The sequence below is a fragment of the Mauremys reevesii genome, linkage group 25, assembly GCF_016161935.1.
Source record: "Mauremys reevesii isolate NIE-2019 linkage group 25, ASM1616193v1, whole genome shotgun sequence".
Lineage (NCBI taxonomy): Eukaryota > Metazoa > Chordata > Testudines > Geoemydidae > Mauremys > Mauremys reevesii.
Genome location: NC_052647.1, coordinates 443,564 through 463,707, shown reverse-complemented (window position 1 = coordinate 463,707; position 20,144 = coordinate 443,564). Strand labels below are relative to the sequence as shown.

At 52.4% G+C, this 20,144-nt stretch overlaps 1 protein-coding gene across 2 annotated transcripts in view; it reads left to right on the top strand.

Moving 5' to 3' along the window:
- The first annotated feature begins 754 nt into the window (after nucleotides 1-754).
- ILVBL (ilvB acetolactate synthase like) overlaps nucleotides 755-20,144 on the top strand; it is a 29,434-nt gene continuing 10,044 nt past the window's right edge. The window contains exons 1-3 of one of the 2 annotated variants that reach the window (XM_039514352.1): nucleotides 755-852; nucleotides 15,716-15,885; nucleotides 17,955-18,156. In XM_039514352.1, the coding sequence (XP_039370286.1) occupies nucleotides 15,754-15,885; nucleotides 17,955-18,156 (334 nt within the window). In that variant the 5' untranslated portion in view covers nucleotides 755-852; nucleotides 15,716-15,753. Of the gene's footprint in view, nucleotides 853-13,495; nucleotides 13,629-15,715; nucleotides 15,886-17,954; nucleotides 18,157-20,144 lie in introns of those variants that run through there. The other variant, XM_039514353.1, reaches the window with a different exon arrangement.

Sequence of the window (20,144 nt, the reverse complement as noted above, 5' to 3'; positions counted from 1 at the left end):
CTGCCTAGGATCCAGACCTGCTGCTGGCCACTTCCAGGGCTCAGCCAGGTACGCGGTGCCAGGACAGGCAGGAAGCCTGCCTCTGCACCCTGGCTGTGCTGCTGACCAGGAGCTGCCGGAGGTAAGTCTGCACCCCAATTCCCTGCCCCAGCCAAACCGGGAACCCCTTCCTGCATCCCAAACCCTTCATCCCCAGCCACAGTCCAAAGCCTGCACCCCAGCCCAGAGCCCTGACCCCAACTCCCCTCCCAGTGCCCACACCCCCTCCTGCACCCCTGCCCCAGCCCAGAGACTGCACCCAAACTCCCTCTGAGTCCACTTGTGCACCCCTGCCCCAGCCCAGAGACCGCACCCAAACTGCCTCCCAGATCCTGCACCCAAACTCCCTCCCGGAGCCTTAGGAAGGCGGGGGGGAGGGGGCGGGACTTGGACCCATTCTGGGCATCGCCAAAATTATACAAACCTGCCACGTCTGTGGGGGAGGGGCAGAGAGGGCCCCAGTCACTGACCCCGTCGGTGGGGCAGAGGGGGAGAGAGGGACCCAGTCACCGACCTCATTGCCGGGGAAGGGGAGGGGAGCACCCAGTAACTGACACTGTCGCCAAGGCAACGCCCTGGGACTGGTAACGGGTCACTGACTCCGCCCCTGGGTCTACCACGCGCAGTCGGACTCCACGCGTTTCCACCGTGCTTGCGCACGGCCGCTGCCCTAGGCACTCACGCATCTTAGCCACGTGACCCCCAGGACCTTAGCCCCGGAGGGTCGGAAGCGGAGGTCACGTGAGAAGAGTCGTTCTGGCGTCGCCGGGAGCTGAAGCCGAGATCCTCCCACTTCCGTTAGCTGCGGGCCCGGTATGTGTAGCGGCCGGTGAGGGGCGGGGGTCGCCAGCGCGTGGCTCGGGGGGGCGGGCGGGGCCGGCCATTGTTCTAGAGGGGCGGGGCTAGAACACCAAAGGCTGAGGGCTGGGTACTAACTTCCCCAACGGCCTTAGGGGAAATGGGAGCAGGAGGGTCTAGGGCCAGAGCAGAGGCTCCCCACAGGGAACGGCCGGGGAGGTGTGGCGAGCCTGGGCCAGCCCCCGCGGGGGCGGGAGAGACCCCTAGCTCTGCTCCGGTCCAGTCCCTGCCTCACGGCCCCGTGCCAGCCCGCGGCTCTGTTCTCAGCCCGGGGCCGGGGCCGGGGCCGGTGCGGGGAGGACAGGAGCAGAGCCGCGCCTGGCCGCAGGCCTGACTGCCGACCCCCACTGCATCCCAGCCGTGACTCTGCTCCCACCCCCAGCCTCGGCCCCGCTCCTGACCTCAGACTCGGCCCCCTTACCTCTGTCCATGCCCCCCCTGGAACTGCGGGGACTGGACAGGGGTAAGCGGTGTGACCCTCAAAAGTTTGGGGACTGCTGGGTTACAACCTAGAATGAGGGTGCAGGGCAGCAATGCAGAGTGGGCCCATATGGGAGGAGGTCATATTTAAAAAGGTTGTTACAAGGAGTAGGGAGAAAAGTTGTCCTATCCTCAGAAGTTAAGGAGAACAAGAAGCAATGGGCTTAAATTGCAGCAATGGCAGTTTGAACTGGACATTAGGAAAAACTTCTTGTCAGGGTGGTTAAGCGCTGGAATAAATTGCATAGGGAGGTTGTGGAATCTCCATCACTGGAGATTTTTAAGAGCAGGTTAGACAAACACCTGCCAGGGATGTACCTAGAAAGGGAGCCAAGAGGAGGAGAGAGTGTGGCCTGTGGCATCCATCACTGGGTGGGGCAGGAAAGAAATAATCAGTTGGGGATGGGAAGGGACAAGAAGCAGAGTGGCAGGGGGTGAGGAGGAATGGTTGTGGCCAGGATGGAGGAGACAGGGATAGGACAGGCAAGCACTGGGTTGAGGGCCAATGGCAGCGCCCAGCTTTACATTCTAGTAAACTATGCCCAGCTAAACAGCACAAGCAATGGGGCCTCTCCCATCCACTGTCTGTCTCAGTGATGCCAGAATGTTGCTGCTTGCTGGGGCAGGCTGATAAGGGTCACAGTCCAAGATGCCAGTGCAGGCCACAGTGGACAGCTCTGGTCCCTGCTGCACACCATCCCCCACCCCACTGGCTTGGTTAAAGGAGAAAGTTGGGTGAATGTGTCTAGTGTACGTGGGAGTGCAGGAGGGGATGCTGGGAGTGCAAACAGGTAGGCATGTAGGCTGGGGTGCTGGCATCATAGATGGGTGTGTGCTGGGAGTTAGGGGATGGTTGGTAATGCTGGTATTGGAGGTGGGTGCGTGGTGTGACTGGGCAGCCATGGTGAAAGTCGATGGGTGGACAGTGATACTAGGGTGCTTGAACTGAGTGATTGTAAGTATTCCTCTCCAATTACCAGTCTGGCCCAGGCCCAGTGCTTACTGGTGCTGGGAGCATTTGTACTGGTTCTTCCCAAGTGCCTCCCACTCTGGCAAGGCATTTAGTGTTGGACCTTAAATCTCAAGTTGCTGAGCATTAATGCATATAATACTCCTGGGGGTATGCTGTGCCAAAACATTAAAAATTCTGCACACTATTTTTAAAATCTGCAAATTTTATTTTTTAATATATCACTATATAATCATGCCAGTTTCAATTAATTTTGTAATTTCTTCAAAATATGACAACCCAGTTCCTGTTTCTCTGCCCCTTACCCCTCAAGCCCAGCTGGCAGGCCATATACCCACAACCCCTCCCCCCTGGAGCCCAGCCACGGCCCCCACAGCCTAAATTCCCTCTAAGCTGCATGGCCACGCAGCTGCCTATTAAGCCCCGCACAGGGGCTTAGAGCTGTGATGGGGAGAGATGCCTCTCCCCCAGCGTGGACCTGCCCTGGACTTTCCATGGCCAGGGGAGAGGTGGCTATCTCCGCCGGGCCTAGAGTGACCAGACAGAAAGTGTGAAAAATGGGGACGGAAGTGGGGGGTAATAGGAGCCTATTTAAGAAAAATACCCCAAAATCAGGATTGTCCCTATAAAATTGGGACATCTGGTCACCCTAGCAGCATGGACCTGCCCTGGACTTGCTGCAATGGCGGGAGAGAAGCCCCTCCCTCGGCCCGGCCTAGGCCCTTGGAGCTGCATGACAGCATAATATGAAACCAGGTAAAATCCAACAGGACTAAATCCAACAGGTACCTAGGTATTGTAATGCTTAATCCCTAGGCACCCCTGCCACCTTGTGGAATGGAGTCCTAAATTAGGTGGCCAGGCTCTCCATACAATGCATGGGAAGAGTTGGGCACCTAAGGAAGGGCTTCACAGAAGCCAGCAAGCTGAGTGGGGAGCTGCGTAAGTTAGACCGGAATGAAATGCAGAAGAAAGGATTTAGGCCCTTACCCATCTCCTGTTGGTCTGGGTCTCTAGGGGCCTGACTGACAGGCTGGAGGGACATGTCTCCCTCCACTCAGTCTCAGCCATAAGCCCTCTCCTGAAGTTACATGGTGCCTACACAAGGTCATCTGCTTTAGTAGTCTCCGCCTTGGCCGTCAAATCCTAGGCCTTTCTCCTTAGGGTTAGTAGAGAGAGCTAACCCATCATAGATAATAGCCTTGTGTTAGGGTACTCACCTGGAACACGGGAGACCTGTTTTCAGGATCCTGCTCTGCCTCATTTGACAGAGGTGAGTGCCCTCACCACCAGGCTGGGGTGGTCTCTTTCAATCTCGTGTACTGGAGCTCTTACGCTTGGTACAACTAATTAAATATTCATTGGAGTGAGGACTTGACCCTGGGCCTCCCACATCCCCAGTGAACACCTTGACCCACTGAGCTGTAGAGTCAGTCTCTGTTTCAGGCCCACTGAATATTTATTTATTTATACAAAGAGGAACAGCTTCAACAGGAGAGATTGAGCCCTCTGGCTCCAAATACCATGGTGACTAGGGCACCTAACTGGGTTGTGAGAGACCTGGGTTTAAGTCTCTGCTCCAAATCATGTTTGTCCCTATCTGTCTTTTGTAACATAACAGGTCTTAGGCATGCTCTGTGAACACCTTTGGGATTTGGCCCTGCTGTCAAAGAGGTCACCAGGGCTTTGGTTTCAGTGAGGGCTGTGAGCAGCTTATTAGCTGTGGGGTGGCATCAGGGTGTAGGCCGCTTTGCACCTGCCTACTGGTGGAAATTTAGAGGCCTATAGGGTTAGGTGGCAGCTGAGTGTTGGCTTTGAGAATGTCATTGGTGCCTACATGGTGGACTTAAGCACCTAAAGAGGCAGTAACTTTGAGACTGTAACCCATACTGTCTTCCATACTAGGCTATAGGGACAAGTGATCATGATTTGATTACGTTCATTATGGGCAAAGAGAAGAGAGTCCAAATCAATAATATATAGTTGTTGCTTCAGAAGAGCTGATTCCCACAGCAGAGGAATATGACAAGCAAAATTAACTGAGAGGAAAAATTTGGACAGAAAACTGAATGAAAATTTGGGTTTAAGAAGAGTTTACAAGATGGCTCAAAAGGCACAATTGCATAACAGAGAGAGGGTAATTTTGGTTAAAAGATCACCTTGGTTAAGAGGGAAAGTGCAGGCAGTAATTTATGTACATTAACAAATGGGGAAAAAAAGTAATAGATAAACAATATAAAGTAGAAATTATGAAGTGTAGAAAATTAATAAGGAAAGCTAAACACATCAGGGAAAGTTCTATGGCTTGGTAGGGCTGAGGTCAACAAGAAGGTTTTCTATGTATATAAGGAACAAAAGAAATCCTAACAATGGTATAGGCCTATTACTAGATGGATATGATAAAATTAATAATGATGCAGAAAAGGCAGAAGTGTTCAATAAATATGTTCTGTATTTGAAGAGAAGCAGGATGATGTACTAATATCACAAAAGGATGATTAAGTACTTTCCTGTCCATTGGTAAGGACAATGTTAAATAGCATCTGCTAGGAATAATCATTTTTAAATCAATAGGTCTGGATAACTTACACCCAAGAGTCCTAAAAGATTTGGCCAAGGATGATGGCCCACTGATATTAATTTTTAATAAATCTTGAAATACTGGGGAAATTCCAGAAGGCTGGAAGAGTGTCAGTGTGCCAACATTCACAGAGGGTGAGCATAATTATCCAAGTAAGTATAGTCTGGCTAGTTGAACATCAGCCCCAGGCAAAATAATGAACAAGCTGATATAGAATTCAGTCAAACTTTTAAAGGACAGGAACATCATTAATGCCTGTCAACATGCTTTTTTTTTTTAATAAAGAAAATAGGTCTTGTCAAACAAACCTGATTTTTTTTTTGAGATTACAAGTGTGGTTCATAAAGGTGACCACATAGTTGTAACATAAATGACTTACAAAAGTCTAAGTAACTTAATACTATAAAACATTCAGAATAAAAAATCCACACTAATATCAATAGAGCACACATTAATTGGATTCGGGAACAGCCTGACAGTTCTCAAAAAGTAGTTGTCAATGGGGAAATCACTGAATGGGAGTCTTTTCAGGGGATTCCACAAGGATTGGTTCTAGGCCTGACACTATTCAATATTTTTAATCAATGAGCTGAAAGTAAATAATCACTGCTGATAAAAATTTGTAGATGACCCAAAGATTGGTGGAGTGGTAAATAACAGTGAGGATAGGATACTCTTACAGAGTAATTTGGGTTGCTTGGAAAGCTGGGCGCAGTCAAACAAAACATATTTTAATGCAACAAAATGCAAGGTCATACACGGAAGAACATAGAATGTAGGCCATACTTACATTATCCTGGAAAGCAGGGATTCTGAAAAGAGAGCAGGGATTCTGAAAAGAGTGTAGGGATCCCAGTGGACAAGCATCTGAATGTGAGCTCCCAGTGCCAAAAGAGTTAGTGCAGTCTTTGGATGTATAATCAGGAGAACAGTGGGTAGGAGCAGGGAGGTGATTTGCCTTCTGCATAGGCACTGGTGAGACTGATAGTGGAATATTGTGTCCAATTCTGTATTTGCATTTTTAAAAAGGATGTTTAAAAAAATTGGAGAGGATACCGAAAAGAGCCACAAAAGTGATTCAAAAGACTGAAGGAAATTCCTTTATGGTGTGAGACTTAAAGAGCTCGATCTGTTTAACTGATCAAAAAAGAGGATCAAGAGGTTACTTGATGACATTGTACAAGTACCTGCACGAGGAGAAAATACCATATACTAAAGGTCACTTTAATCTAGCAGAGAAAGGCAGAACAAGATCTAGTGCAGTGGTGGGCAGCCTGCAGCCAGTCAGGATAATCCGCTGGCAGGCCGCGAGACAGTTTGTTTACGCAGGCACAGTTGCCACAGCTCCCAGTGGCCAGGAATGGTGAACCACGGCCAGTGGGAGCTGCAGATGGTTGATATAAACAAACTGTCTCATGGCCCACCAGCAGATTACCCTGATGGGCCACAGGTTGTCCACCACTGATCTAGTGGCCGGAAGTTAAAGCCAGACAAGTTCAAATTAGAAATGAGGAAGAAATTTTTCACAGTGCAGGTGATTAAGCATTAGAACAAACTATCACGGGAAGTGGTGGATTCTCCAAGTCTTGATGCCCAACACTAGTTACTAGGCTTACACTTGGGTTACTGGGTTGAATTCTCTGTCCTGTGCTATCAGAAGGTCAGACTAGCTGATCTAATGTCCCTTCTGGCCTTAAACTCTATGAATCTAAGTTAGAGATGAATGTAGAGTCCCATTTCAAGGCTAGGATTCCATTTCCCCCTTCCCCGCCCCAAAAAAAATACAGCACTTGCTTTAGCTTTCTCAGTCCTCCTGATACTAGTTACCAGAGTGAAGGGGGAACTGCAGTGGTAGGGAAAGGCATGAATGTAGCCAGAATAACTTTCAGGTTTAATGTCTCACAAACTACCAAGGCTTCCTGGTGGGCTACTGGGTTCATTTGACCACCCGTCACCTTCCATTCCTTAGGACCTTCTTTCCTTCACATGAATCAGCCTTAGTCATAAAGGCCCCACAGGCCAAGTTCTCTCTTCACTTTTGTAGCCCTCCGTGGTAACTGTGCAAACCCACTGAAGGTGAATAGACTGCACAGGTGTCTGTGAGGGCTGAATTTTGCCTGCCCAGCCTGTTACTAGTGATGGTACATGAAAAGGAAAAAGCTCAGTTTGATTCTCCAACCTCTGGGGGCAGCAGGTCAGAAAACAATTTTTTTTACTTGTGAGGTGAGCAACCTTGCTCTGAAGTCAGTGGGAGACGATGGTTAAAGTGCCATCTTTACAGATTAGAGACACTCTTTGTATTTACACAATTAGGATTATAGCATTCAGGGATTGCAAAGGTTCCTGAAGCACTAACTCAGTTCAGGGACAGAGTAGTTACCAGCAATGCTGCAGTGATGTTTCATGTGACCAAGCAAAGAGGAACCAGTGTCAGCCATCTGTGCAAAGGAGGCTGTGGCTCTGTGGGAGAGGTGCTTAGTAGACCAAATTTGTCCTACACAACTCCACGTTGCAGATCAGCTGAGTGGACACTTACATGATCAGCCTGAGTGGCCTCTCAAGGACTCAACAGCAAGCAATATCTTCTCCTGCTGGAGGTATCCAAACATGTACCTATTTGCAACAAGACAACTCCAAATCTCGGTTTTGCTCCAGCTCAGGAGCAGACGGTCAGTTTATCTTGGATGCATTCCTTCTAGACTGGACAGTAGGTCTCCTCTGTGCATTTCCCACTCCCAGTTCCTCCAGTCGAGAGTTCTTGGGGGGGGAACCCCCCCAAGACAAAGCCATAATTATTCTGATTGCCCTGGCTCTGGCAAGATAACAGTGGTTTTCAGATCAACTGCAGCAGTTTCGGCCCTGGGAGAGGCTGGTAATTAACCTTTTGTGGGCTCAGCGCCAAACTTATTTGTGAGCCCCCATGGAGGTCAGTCCCCAGAGCAAGGGGCCAGCCAGGGGCAATGGGGCATGGCAGGGGAAGCCCAGCTCCGCCCAGCCCAGCGCGAAGGCACTATTTACAAACCTGCAGTTGCCAGACACACACGGTCCCACCTGGCCCTATGCTGCCAGCATGCCCCTTCTCCTCAGCAGGCAGGCCCATGCTGTGCCACACAGCCCCCCCCCCCCTCCAACATCCTCCTGACTCCCTATGGCCAGAGCCCCCCCCAACCCACTATGCCCAGTGTCCCCCCCAGCGCCCTCCACACAAATGCACAGCACCCTGCACAACACCATCCCTGCCCAGCAGCCCCCTGCCCACAGCCCCACCACAACTGCCCAGCACCCTCCACAGAACCCCTACCCCTTAGTGCGTCAACATACACATCTTCCCTGCCCCTCTCATAGCCCAGCACCCTCCACCCCCTGCAAGAAACCCACTTCTTCAAGCTCTGCCTCCCAGCCATACTCACTGGCCCTGCTGGGAGGCAGCTGTGTCTGCCAGGCTGAGACGGCAGTGCAGTGAGAGCTGGTCCTGGGATGGGGAAATCACTCCAGTCCCTTGGGAGTGGTGTGATCAGCTAGGCCAGGGCCTGCCCCGGCCCGGCTCCCTTAAGACTCTCTTCCCCTGGAGGGGCCCAGCCAAGCTTCCCACACTGTCCCCTTCCCCCCACCCTCCCAACCCTGGCCGAGAATGGCCAGGCTTCTGCACCAGTCCCAGGTGGCTCAGCTCCAGGGAGACAGGTGGGGCCCCACAGGTGGTGGGAAGCAGAGACTGCCCAAAGCCAGAGCTGTGCTGGGGTCTGGCCAGGGGGCAGAGAGGAGCAGGGGGATGGGGCTGATGAGGCAGCAGGCAGGCCGGCCGGCCAAGAGGAGCAAGTGGTGGGAGCCAGAGGGGTCTCGGGGCACAATGCAAATAGAGCAGGTCGGGGCCCCTTCTGAGCATGGGCCCGGCTCCATGGAGCCACTGTAAACCCAGGATTGGCCTCTCCCAGTAATTCCAGACTTATTGACCCAGCAGAGAGGTTGGATTTGCCATCTAGATTCATATTTTCTCCTCTTGACAGCATGTCTCATTGGACTTTGACACATCTAGGACTCTCCTGTTCATAAGAATCATAGCAGATTAGGGTTGGAAGGGACCTCAGGAGGTCATCTAGTCCAATCCCCTGCTCAAAGTAGGACCAACCCCAACTAAATCATCCCAGCCAGGGCTTTGTCAAGCTGGGCCTTAAACCCCTAAGGGTGGAGAATTCCCTATCCTCCTAGAGAAATAGTTTTTCCTAATATCCATCCTACACCTCCACCACTGCAACTTGAGACCATTGCTTCTTGTTCTGTCATCTGCCATCACTGAGAACAGCCAAGCTCCATCCTCTTTGGAACCCCCTGTGACGGGTTTGATCACAGAAACCCCTTTGAGACTATCACCTGATGTGCTGAGACTACCTCTGAGCCAGTTTTCTCTGCCAGTTTGGGCCTCCAGAACCCTGCCTTGTTGAGCCAGACACGCCAGTCTGGTCTAACACAGACCCAGAGTCTGAACCACCTGCCCCAAAGCTGCAGACTTAACTGAAAACATCTTAAGAAGTGCTCCTGTCTCTAGCACCCAGCTCCCAATGGGATCCAAACCCCAAATGAATCAGTTTTACTCTGTATAAAGCTTATTCAGGGTAAGCTCATGAATTGTCCACCCTCTAATACGGTGATAAAAAATATGCACAGCTCTTAATACCTGGGGGGTGGGGGGTGTGCAATTTACTTACTCTGGGTTAATTAATAAGCAAAAGTGATTTTATTAAGTACAAAAATTAGGATTTAAGTTGTTCCAAGTAATGACAGAACAAAGTACGTTACCGAGCAAAATAAAAAAAGCACGCAAGTCTAAGCCTAATACATTAGGCAACAGATTAGATAAAATCTCACCCTCAGATGTTCCAATAAGCGTCTTTCACAGACTGGGCCCAATCCTTTCCCCAGTACAGTTCTTGTTAGCTCCAGCTCAGGTGATAACTAGGGGTGTCTCATGACTGGAACCTCCTTTGTTCTGTTCCACCCCCTGTTATAGCTTTGGCACAAGGCGGGAATCATTTGTGTCTCTGGGTTCCCACCCCTCCTTCTCAATGGAAAAGCACCAGGTTTAAGATGGATTCCAGTACCAGGTAACATGCTCACATGTCCTGTGGGACCCCAAGCCTTCATTCTTCCTGGCCTGACTCACAGGAAGGCTTGCAAGTAAACAGAGCCATTTACAACCAATTGTCCTAGCTGATGGGGGGGCCCCATCAAGATTCCAAACCACCATTAATGGCCCCCACTTTGCATAATTAAAATAGGAGCTCAGAGTTATTTCATATTTCTAGTTTCAGATACGAGAGTGATACATTTATAAAAATAGGATGATCACACTCAGATTATAAGCTTTGTAATGATACCTTACAAGAGACTTTTGCATGAAGCATATTCCAGTTACATTATATTCACACTCCTTAGCATATTTTCATAAAACCATATGGAGTGCAACATCATGCCCCCCCCCCTCTTCACGTAGTTGAAGCCTGCTATCAAATCCTCCCTCCGTGGACTAAATAAGTCCAGTTCCCTCAGCCTCTCTTCATAAGTCATGTGCCCCCAGCCTCCCTAATTGTTTTCATTGCCCTCCACTGGGGGTCGAGGTGCAGGGTGCACACCAGGGCCAGGGCAGGCTGCCGGCCCCAGCCCCGCTCCAGGAAGTAGCTGGAACCATGTCCCTGCGGCCCCTGGGGGAGGGGGGACGCAGGGCTCCGCACATTGCTTGCTGGGCCTCCAGGTACCTCCCCCGAAGCTCCCATTGGCCAGGGAGCGACGGGGGGGCTCGAGGGGGGCAGTCCTGCGGCTGTAGTTTGCCCACCCCTGGCCTGGAGGTAGGCCAGGCATGGGCCGCAGGAAATAGCCCCGCAGGCCACATGTGTCCCACATATTTGAGACCATTGCAATATGCCATTAGCCTTCTTGGCAAGAAGGACACACTATTGACTCATATCCAGCTTCTCATCCACTTTAATCCCCAGGTCTTTTTCTGCAGAATTGCCACTTAGCCAGTGTGTCCCCAGCCTGTAGCAGTGCCTGAGCTTCTTTGGTCCTTGTTGAACCTCATCCGATTTCTCTTGGCCCAATCCTCCAATTTGTCTAGGTCACTCTGGACCCTATCTCTACCCTGCAGCATATCGACCTCTCCCCCCAGCTTAATGTCATCCACGAACTTGGTGAGGGTGCAAACCATCCCATCATCCAGATTGTTAATGAAGATGTTGAACAAAACCAGCCCCAGGACAGACCTTTCTATCCACCTTATATTCCATTCATCCAATCCATACTTCAAGAGGCGCAGGAGATTCCACTGAACTCCAGGAAACATTCAGCTTGATGGTGTTGGGATCATAAGTAGAAAAAAAGTCTCCTTGTGGGCAACTAGCAATAACAAACCCAGATTCAGCTTCTCTTCAATCCACGTTGGAGTGCTTGCACCATTTGAAATCTCTCCCTACAGTTAGTAGCATCTTGGAGCCCTTGCTGCTCATTGTGCATTGGTTGGACAAAGGACTGTTCAGCCACAATTTAGTTAAGAGGTTTCTGAAGAGGTTAATGAATGTCTGCCCTCTGATTAGAGAGCCCACACTGATGTGGGACCTCAGTCTAGTACTGACTCAGTTCCTGCCATAGACATACAGCCCCTGGTGCTCTCCTGAGTCTCATTTTTCAGTTAAGAAACTATGGGTATGTCTAGACTACCTGCCGTATCAGCAGGTAGCAATCGATTTCTCGGGGTTCGATATCGTGTCTCATCTAGACATGATATAGCGATCCCCGAAAGCACTCCCATCGACTCCGGAACTCCACCAGTGTGAACGGCGGTAGCGGAGTCGACAAGAGGAGCCATGGACGTCGATTCCACACTGTGAGGACAAGAGGTAAATCGATCTAAGATACTTCGACTTCAGCTACGCTATTCACGTAGCTGAAGTTGCGTATCTTAGATCGATTCCCCCCCCCCCCAGTGTAGACCAGCCTTATGAAGACTGAGTGAGGTGCAGGCTCTCATAGTTGCCTTATATGGTCATTCACAAAAATAGAGTGTCTGTCCTCCAGCCACATCCAGCATTGTTCCCCAAGCTGGGCACAAAATTCCATCTTAACCAGTCCAACTTGCCAATATTTTCCCCTAGACCTTGCTCTCCCTCAGCTGAGCTGCTCACCTTGGATGCTAAAAAGTCATTTAGCTTTCTATTAGAATAGGTCTAAGGATCTATACTCTGTCTCTTATGGGGTCACTCACCACACTGATGCCTCCTGTTGGGCATTTTGGGAATTAGCTCAGTCCCAGTAGGTGCACCGTGGGGGGCGGCTCTCCCATCTTCGCTTACGCCTGCAGACCTGTTATGGCTCCTTTCCTCTCGGCATCTGCTTCGTGGCACAGCCCTCTGGCCGTATCACCATCCAGTTCCCCCCTTTTGGGGAAGTCAGTTCAATCCTTGAGGGGGCCATTTAGGGATCTGGGGCAAAAATCTGTCTGGAGATTGGCCCTGCTTTGAACAGGGGGTTGGACTAGATGACCTCCTGAGGTCCCATCCAACCCTGATATTCTATGAATATCTAAGTGTTCAGCCACTCCTCTCAATGGCTTGGCAGTCCACAGCCAGGCTGCTCGTTCAGTGGCTGGCAGGGGAGGGGAGGGAGACAGGCCCACCCACTACTCCAGGTCCTGGGACCCTGCAAACAGCAGCTTCTTGCTGACTCTGCCTTTCAGCTCACTGTCTCTGTTCCCTAGGCCACTTCCCCACAGCCTCAGTTCCTTCTGCCCCCGCCTCTGGTTCTGGCTCCATCTCCTTTACCCTCTTCACAGGGCCTTAAGCCTGTAAGTCCCAACAAACCACCAGGAACCCTCTAGGAAGCCCATTTTCTCCTTAGGACTCCCTGTAGCAGACTCACTCATGATGGTCTGCAACTTCTTTTTATATGGGCCAGCTGGGCCCTTATTGGCTGGGCCAGCTGCTGCCCTAATTGTCTGCAGCCTCCGTCCTAATTGGCTGTTTCCCCTGCAGCCCCTCCTTTGGCTGCTTGCCCATCAGCCTCCCTAGGCAGGTTTTAACCCTCTCAGGGCCAGTGGGGGGCAGGCGCCCCTGTGACATTGCAGTCTATATAATTTTATAAAAATATGCTAATGAGTGAATATAATGTAACTGGAATATGCTTCATGCAAAAGGTCTCTTGTAAGGTATCATTACAAAGTTTATAATCTACTGAGTGTGATCATCCTATTTGTATAAATGTATCTGAAACTAGAAATATGAAATATAACTCTGAGGGCCTATTGTAATTATGCAAAGTGTGGGCCATTAATGGTGATTTGGAATCTTGATGACTCCCATTAACCAGGATAATTGTTTGCAGCTGGCTGTGTTTTACCTGTAAGTCTTCCTGTATACCTGTGTGCTGGCAAGTGGGCAATGATGTCTTTCAGTGACATGTGATCATGTCACCTGAACTGGAATCCATCTTTAACCTGGTGTCCATTGAGAAGGAGCGGGTGGGAACCCAGAGAGGGACAAAGGATTCCCACCTTATGCAAAAGATATATAAAGGGGTGGAACAGACTGAAGGGAGGAGAGGAGCCATCATGAAAAATCCCCTAGCTACTACCTGAGCTGGACTAGGGGAAGGAATTGTGCCTAGGCCTGGAAGGTGTCCACTCTGAGGAAAAAACTTACTGAAACATCATTAAGGGTGAGATTATCTGTATTCAGTTTGATTAGACATAGATTTGCATGTTTTATTTTATTTTAGTTGGTGATTTACTTTGTTCTGTCTGTTACTACTTGAAACCACTTAAAATCCTACTTTCTGTATTTAATAAAATCACTTTTTACTTATTAATTAACCCAGAGTATGTGTTAATACTTGGGGGAGCAAACAGCCATGCATACCTCTCTATCAGTGTTATAGAGGGTGAACAATGGATTTATTTGTGTTTAGACCCCATTGGGAGTAGGGCATCTGGGTGTTAAAGACAAGAACACTTCTGTTAGCTGCTTTCAAGTAAACCTGCAGCTTTTGGGGCAAGTAATTCAGACCCTGGGTCTTTGTTGGAGCAGATGGGCATGTCTGGCTCAGCGGAACAGGGTGCTGGGGTCCCGAGCTGGAAGGGAAGGCAGCTCACATGGGGGAAAAGAGAAACAATCAGGTACTCACATCCTAATGGCTTTCCAAATAGCTTAGACACTGTAATGAGGAGCATTATAAACACACCTGTGTTCCGCTTCCACAAGGGTACACTTGACTATTGCAAAGGCTGCTTCCATGGCCTGCCTTATGCATATTTCTGTATTGGAGAGCTTCAGCACTGCCACCTAGTGCTCAGCTTATGCTTTCCCTAGATTTTACAGTTACGTTGGCTGCTGAGTTTGGTGAGGCAGCAGTGCAGTTCTTATCTAGCTAGGTCTCCTCATCCCACTCCACTGCAGGAGGAGCGCTGCTTGCCTGTCTCCCAGGAGTGGGTATGTGTAGAGGCCACTGGCACAACAAATGAAGGTTGCTCCCCATGGTTCTCCAAGATAGACTCTGCACATCCATGCTCCCTGGCCACCTTCCCTCTTGCTCAGAGTCCTACTTACAGTCAGACTTGAGGAAGCGGTGAAGGAACTGAGCCAACCAGCACACCAAACCCCTCCTTTTGTAGCCTCACCTCTTAAGGGTCAGGGCCGGTGATGTGAGGGGTACAAGAGAACTCCAATGAGCACCACTGTGAGAAGAGACTAGCTTGCGGAGCTGGCACATTCCTGAAGGGGTGAATGTGCAGAGTCCATCTCCAAGAACTCCTTACAGGTCAGGAACCTGCATTTCCAAATGCTGCCTGCACTTTAACTGTAGTGTGGGAGGAGGGGATCTAGGCCAAAAGGTCTGGGATCCAGGACTTCTGGGTACTGTTCTCTGCCACTGTCTCTGTGGGTGCCCTTGGACAAGTCATTTCATCCTGCTGTGCCTTAATTCCCCATCTTTAATATGGGATGATGTGCCTTACCTCCTCCCATAGGGTTGGGAAGGTGAATTCATGTCTGGCTGGGAGGCACACTACAGTTGGGAGCACCGTGGAACAGCCTAGTAAAGGGGACACCCCATATCCACAGGTCTCTAGCCTGTGGAGCCTAAGGGCTTTGCTGGCATGTGTGGCACTGCCCTGGCACTCTGGAACAGCAGATGTAAGAGCCAGTGACAGCACCATGTCCCACCTAACATCAGGGTTAGACACCTGTGGTGGTGACTGATGATCTTGCTAGATAGCTCTGACCTCTGGTTGGTTGCCACGTCTCCATCACAGCACCATCTGGATTATGCACGGGCTGTAAAAAATATGGCACGAGAGGCAGCATAAGGGTTTAGTTGGCACCAGAAGAGGAACTCGCCAGCCACTGATGGTGGTGGGGAAGGGTCTGGCCACCCTGGCAGCAGGGGGAGGGAAGAGGGGCTGGCTGTTCTGGCCAGGGGCAGAAGAAGGGCCAGCTGCTTTGGTGGTGGGGGAAGAGGGACTGGCTGTTCTGGACAGGGGCAGGGAGTGGAAGAGAGGCTGGCTGTTCTGGTGGGAGGGAGAAGAGGGGCTGGCCGCTCTGGCAGCGGGGAGAGTAGGCGGCCGCTCTGGCAAGTGGGAAGAAGGGCCGGCCACTCTAACGGCAGGAAAGGATCTCGCCACTCTGGCAGCAGGGGAAGGAGCCAGCCATTCTGGTGGAGGGCAGAGGCTGGCCACTGTGGCAAGGGGGAGTGGCTGGCAGCACATGGGGGAGGGACTGGTTATGTTTTGTGCTTGCCTTTTGCAACAGGAGTGTGTGTTGGTGACTCTGCCACTGAAGTTGCCTCCATGGATCCTGCTTCTGTCTCACCCAGCAGCAGCTGCTCCAGTACCTGGCTTCTTGTGCTGCTGGGGATGCTGGGGACAGCTCTGCTTGGGGCAGCTCACAGACTGGGGCTGATCTACCAGCTCTGGCATAAGGTAAAGCTGAGACAGCTCCCCGTTTCACATAGACTCCTGCCATACAAGGCTTAGAAAGAATGGCAAGGGATGCAGGTGCATGAGGGGAGCTTGGGTAGCATCTGCACTGAAATCCTGAGACAGATTCACTGCACTGGTGGCTACCCAGAACTATGTGCTGATGAGGCTGCTAAGGGCAAAAGTGCACATGGTGGGGCTGCCCCCCAGCATGAGCTGTCAGGGCCCTGCGCTGCTGTCCTGATTCCATAGCTAAGGTGACGGGAGTTCCTGTGGGTTTGGTGGAAAAGTCTCCCTGTCCAGGGGGTGTTTGTGCTCGAGATGTCCCAATATTCACATGCTGGTTCTCAGGCAACCTGGCACCTGCACTGGTTACCTCCCAGGGGAGAGGGATATCAAAGGGTTTCTCTGCGTTCAAGTCCCTTGAGTAGGGCCCTACCAAATTCACGGTCCATTTTGGTTAATTTCACGGCCATCTGAAAATGAAAAAAAACAAAAAGGTCCAAAACAAGGCTCACACAGCACACAAGTGGGGGGGGGGGGGGGGATCCTGGGGTCTTGCCTGCTTTGCTGCTGCCTGCTGGCCTGCACTCTGCCTTCAGAGCAGCAGAGCAGAGGCAGGCAGCGGGCAGCCAGGCAGCAAAGCCCAGCCTGCCAATGCTGCCACAGCAGCAGCAAGTGTGAGGTGAGGGATGGGAGGGTGGTGGGGGGGGGTTTAGGTTGTTTTGGTTCCCCCCCAGCCCCAGCCCCAGCAGCTGGGCTGGGAGAGGAGCTGGAGCTGGAGCAAGAGAGCAGCAACCAAGAGAGAGTCTGACTGGCCCAGCCCCAGGGGAAGAGAGAGAAAGAATCAATCCCAATCCTCCCCCAGCTGGGTGCCAGTGCCAGATTTCGATTTTTTCATCATGTGATGCTTTTTTCATCTTAAAGAATTTTGGATGGCCCCTACCGTGAGAAGACCCCCTAGAAAGAAGAGCCATCAGCACACACAATAGGGACCTAGGATGCTCCTACCTCACTGGTCCCTGCAAACACAGCTGGGGCATGTCCATGCCTTGTGGCAATGCGTTCTGGGGAAGTCCAGGCTGCTGTTCAATCCTCTCTTAATCAGAGCATGTCTACACGTGCTCTGGGCACTCTGAGCTGCCCCAGCAGCTCTCTGGGGTACCCTACTGCCCATAGAGCTGGCTGGAAGGAGGAGCCAGCCAATCTGCTTACACAGGCATGTCCAGGGGTCCCATTTGCCCTGCAGAGTCACATGGTGCCAGATTGGATACAGTGCCAACCTAGACTCCTGGCATGACAACTCACCATGAGCTGCCAGGGTTCCTAATCAGATGGGGGATGGGCACACAGCATGTTCAGAGCCAACCAGGTCACTAGCTGGTTATCCCTGGGTCCCAGTGTGTGCTGGAGCTGCACGCCTCTGGCCATTGAGCAGAGCAGGGATGGTGCTAATGTCCCCTCACAGCATCCATGGGGAGCCATCCAGACACTGCCCCGCTGGGCTGGCACTCTGCTGGTCTGCATCTGACCCCACCTCCTGGCGTGTCAGACTGGTGCTGTGCCGGTCTGCGTCTTGCCCTGCTGGGCCGATACTCTGCCAGTCAGTGTCCTGACCCAGGCCCGGCATCCTGACCCAGACCCAGTGCCCTGCTCTGCCAGGACAGCACTCTGCCAGTCTGCATCCTGACCCGTCCCCTACCTTCTGCCTTGCCAGGCTGGCACTCTGATGGTCTGTGTCCTGCCCTGCCCTGCTGGGCCAGCACTCTGCCTGTCTGCATCCTGACCCAGCTCCTTCCCTGTCAGGCTGACACTCTGCTGGTCTGCATTCTGACCTGGCCCCCGCCTCCTGCTCTGCCAGGCCGGTGCTCTGCCAGTCTGCATTCTGACCTGGCCCCCGCCTCCTGCTCTGCCAGGCCAGTGCTCTGCCAGTCTGCATTCTGACCTGGCCCCCTTGCCCTGCCCTGGCAGGCTGGCGCTCTGCTAGGCTGACCTCTGCTGGTCTGTATCCTGCCCCGCCCACGCATTCTGTGCTGATGGGCCAGGGCTCTGATGGTCCCTATCCTTCTCAGGCAGAGCCGAAGAGTACCCGGCATGGTGGGGAGCTTGTTGCAGAGGTCCTGAAGGCCCATGGGGTGCGTTATTTGTTCACGCTGGTAGGAGGCCACATCTCACCCATCCTGGTGGCCAGCGAGAAGTTGGGCATCCGCGTGGTGGACACAAGACACGAGGCCACAGCTGTGTTTGCTGCTGATGCAGTCGCCAGGCTCTCAGGTACCCACCACACAAGGAGACCTGCCCAGGGTCTGGGTTGGGGGCTCCCTGAGCACAAGAACATTGCCTGGGGTGCCCCCTGGAGGCAGGTCCTCAGCAGAGCCATGTCTCCCAGGGGCATGGGCTCTGCCCTCCCCCCCACCCAGTTCATCTGTGCCCAGCTCACCTGTCAGTCTCTGCTGGCAGGAACATACTGTGACAGGCCGGCCCCCATGTGGAAGTGAAGTCTGTTTGAGGGGAGTGGCACCTTCCCCCTCCGGTACCATCCACTAACTTCTGGTCCGAGGGTTGAGCATGGCGTGGCTCCGCCCACCAGGGTTCAATGAGAGGCTCCTCCCTCTCTGGGTCAGGGCTGCCCAGAGGATTTAGGAGGCCTGGGGCAAAGCAATTTCGGGGGCCCCTTCCATTTAAAAAAAAAATTGCAATATCATGTATTTGGAAATGTAAAAAATAACCAGTGAAATACATTAAAAAATTATTTTTTAATAATTTGAAAATACACCTCTACCTCGATATAATGCTGTCCTCAGGAGCCAAAAAGTCTTACCGCATTATAGGTGAAACCACATTATACTGAACTTTCTTTCTTTGATCCACCGGAGTGCACAGCCCCCCCCGCCCCGAGCACTGCTTTACTGTGTTATATCTGAATTTGTGTTATATTGGGTCGCATTATATCGGGATAGAGGTGTACACGAAATGCATGATTTTAAAACATTAAATGCTTTAGTGGTATGTATACATTTGCAATTACATAATGGGCTGTCGCTTGGTGATGGTTAGTGCCAATGGTCTGTCGCTGCCTGGGGGTGGCACTGCTGTTGCCCAGGGCTGGGTGGGGAGCTGGGCTCTGGGTTGGGGGGTGCCTGGCTCAGAGGGACTGTGCTCAGAGCTGGAGGTCAGGCTGTGGGGGAATGGGGTTGGGAGGTGTCCGGCTCAGAGCTGGGGGTCAGGGCTGTGGGGGGATGGGCTCGGGGGTTGCCTGGCTCAGAGGGGCTGGGCTTAGAGTCAGGGGTCAGGGCTGAGGCGTGGGTCGGGTCAGGAGGGGATGGGGTCAGGGGTTGCCCGGCTCAGAGGGGCTGGGCTCGGAGTTGGGGGTCAGGGCTGAGGGGTGTCAGGAGGGGATGCGGTCGGAGGTTGCCCAGCTCAGAGGGGCTGGGCTCGGAGCTGGGGGTCAGGGCTGGGGGGGGTCAGGAGAGCGTCCAGCTCAGAGGGGCTTACCATGCTGCTTACTCCCGCCTCTCCCCTCTTCTGGAGCCTCAGCGCGCGCCGCGTCCAGGAGCTGCCCTGTCCCTTGGACAGCGCTGCAGCAGCCTGGCTTCGTCGGGACCTGAGCTCGCAGCCCTGCCCCCTTACCATGCGGCTCCGAGCGGGAGGCGCTCAGGCCCCGACTGAGCCGTGCCCCTTTAACTCTGTCCAGGGCCGCTCCTGGATGCGGCACGCTGAGGCGCCGGGGGAAGGTGGAGGTGCGGGGGAGCCTCCGACATTCTCTGGGGGCCCCTGCGGGGTCTGGGGCAAATTGCCCCACCCCAGGCGGCCCTGCTCTGGGGCTGTGGGCGGTCAATCCACCTCACTACAGGGAGGCACAAGGGGAAAAGGGAGCTGGGGAGTCAGACTGACTGACTCCATGCTCTGTCCTCAGCTGGGTGCAGTGGGACTCACTGTGGGACCTTCCTCCTAAGGCTGTGTCTGCCATACTACTGTAGGCAGGGGCATGGCTATGGGCAAAGGGGCAGTGACCAGCTCACCCCAGCAATGAGCGGACCATGGCCATGGGCAATGGGGCAGTGACCAGGTCACCCCAGAAGTGGGAGGGGCATGGCCATGGGTGGCAGGGGGCAGTGACCAGGTCACCCCTGTCATGGGCAGGGGCGTGGCCATGGGCAATGAGACAGTAACCAGCTCTCCCCAGCAACAGGAAAGGCCATGCGCAACGGGGGCAGTGACCAGCTCAGCCAAGCAATGGGCAGATCATTGCCTGAGTTCTT